At 67.9% G+C, this 1360-nt stretch overlaps 2 protein-coding genes across 2 annotated transcripts; both read right to left on the bottom strand.

Annotated features, from left to right (window-relative positions):
- Nucleotides 1-308: 308 nt before the first annotated feature.
- Nucleotides 309-980, bottom strand: Tco025E_08144 (uncharacterized protein; the record flags this gene model as incomplete). Its single annotated transcript, XM_029374999.1, has 1 exon — nt 309-980. One exon carries the CDS (start codon nt 978-980, stop codon nt 309-311), a length of 672 nt encoding a protein of 223 aa, XP_029225127.1.
- Nucleotides 981-1046: 66 nt separating this feature from the next.
- Nucleotides 1047-1358, bottom strand: Tco025E_08145 (uncharacterized protein; the record flags this gene model as incomplete). Its single annotated transcript, XM_029375000.1, has 1 exon — nt 1047-1358. A coding segment is annotated over one exon (312 nt), but the record flags the coding sequence as incomplete, so codon positions are not given.
- Between the last annotated feature and the right edge of the window lie 2 nt (nt 1359-1360).

Here is a 1360-nt window from a genome sequence, read left to right on the forward strand (position 1 = left end):
TCGTCAGCTCCTCACCGGGGCTGTTCGCGGCAACGGTGGGCGGCGGCGGGCCGAGCACGAACCCTGCGGGACGCCACGGGTGAAATGAACCGGTGCGGAGAGCGTATTTTGTACACGCGGCTTTTGGCCGCGCGGCTGTGCAGGAAGTCCGCCTCCCACCGGCTCAGGCACGGCGCCACCTTGTGCGCGCGGGGTGCGTGAAGGATGCGGCCGCGATCAACCGAGCCGAAGGCCCCAGCGTGGCCCACCAGCACCGCACCGACCTTCCCCCGCTTGCCACGGTGAAATGATCCCGGCAATCAGGCGAGTCAGCGGATCCAGCGTGGAGCGACCAGGGCGAAAACCAACTTGCTGGGAAAGAAGTTGGGCTTCAACTGTGCCGCGGATGCGTCGCGCCGCAATTCCCTCCACGAGCTTACGCGGGCAGCTGGTGAGGGCGACGGGCCGAAGCGGGGCGGGAAACATTTGCCCGGCTTCCCAGGCTTGAGAAGTGCGATAGTCAAAATGCTCGCATTCCCAGGAAGCCGGAGCGCCACCGTCGCCGATGCTCCCGTTGAACGCGGCCGCGAGTTCCTTGCAGGCGGCGAGGGGCGGTTGATGCAGGGCCTCGCAGTGAAGCGCGCCAGGCCCCGGCGCACTCCGGAGACGCACCTCCCGCGATGCAGCGTCGAGCTCCCCAAAGGGAAATCCGACGTGGCGGCGCACACTCGCGCCAAGGTGCCGACGCGCTCCTTTGTGGCGGTCGGTTGGCCATCCGCCGCCGCAACCGGAGAACCGGCGGGGCGCGGGGCGTAGACTGCCCTGGCGAGGCCGCAGCTTGCCGCCTCCGCCGGCTCCGGTCGGGAGCACCGCTCCTTCCAGCGAGCAAATGCGACATTGCGGAGACGCGTTCGTCGCTGCTGTGCGAGGCGGAGAGTTTCCGCGCCGCTCCAAGGCGGCCAGTTTCGGCGTCCAGAACGGTGGGCGTTTGGCCACCGCATACGGCTCCGTGCGCCTCACCGCTCTGCGGGCCGCGGCCGCAAACCGCCGAATTCCGCCGTGGATATTTACGGATGAGCGATCCGTCTGCCAAATGCGCGCGGGTTCCCGGCAATCCACCCAGCCGTCGTCCCTGTGTCTCTTGCAGGGCGCTGCTGTTTTCCGAACGGCGACCCGGACGCGCTTGATTCATTTGATGCGGCGGCGGGTGGCACGTATTTCCCCCGCGTCTGCGCGCGAATACTTCCTAACACAGCGCCCATGCGCAGCCCAATCTGCCTTCTTCCGGCCGCGCCGGCCGCGGGGTCCGCGAAAAACGATGGGGCGATTTGTTGTCTCGCCAACCTGCGCATCGTGCGTGGCCCACGCGTCGTCGCTGTCC

The sequence above is a fragment of the Trypanosoma conorhini genome, assembly GCF_003719485.1.
Source record: "Trypanosoma conorhini strain 025E chromosome Unknown Tco_14.4_contig_00708, whole genome shotgun sequence".
Taxonomy (NCBI): domain Eukaryota; phylum Euglenozoa; class Kinetoplastea; order Trypanosomatida; family Trypanosomatidae; genus Trypanosoma; species Trypanosoma conorhini.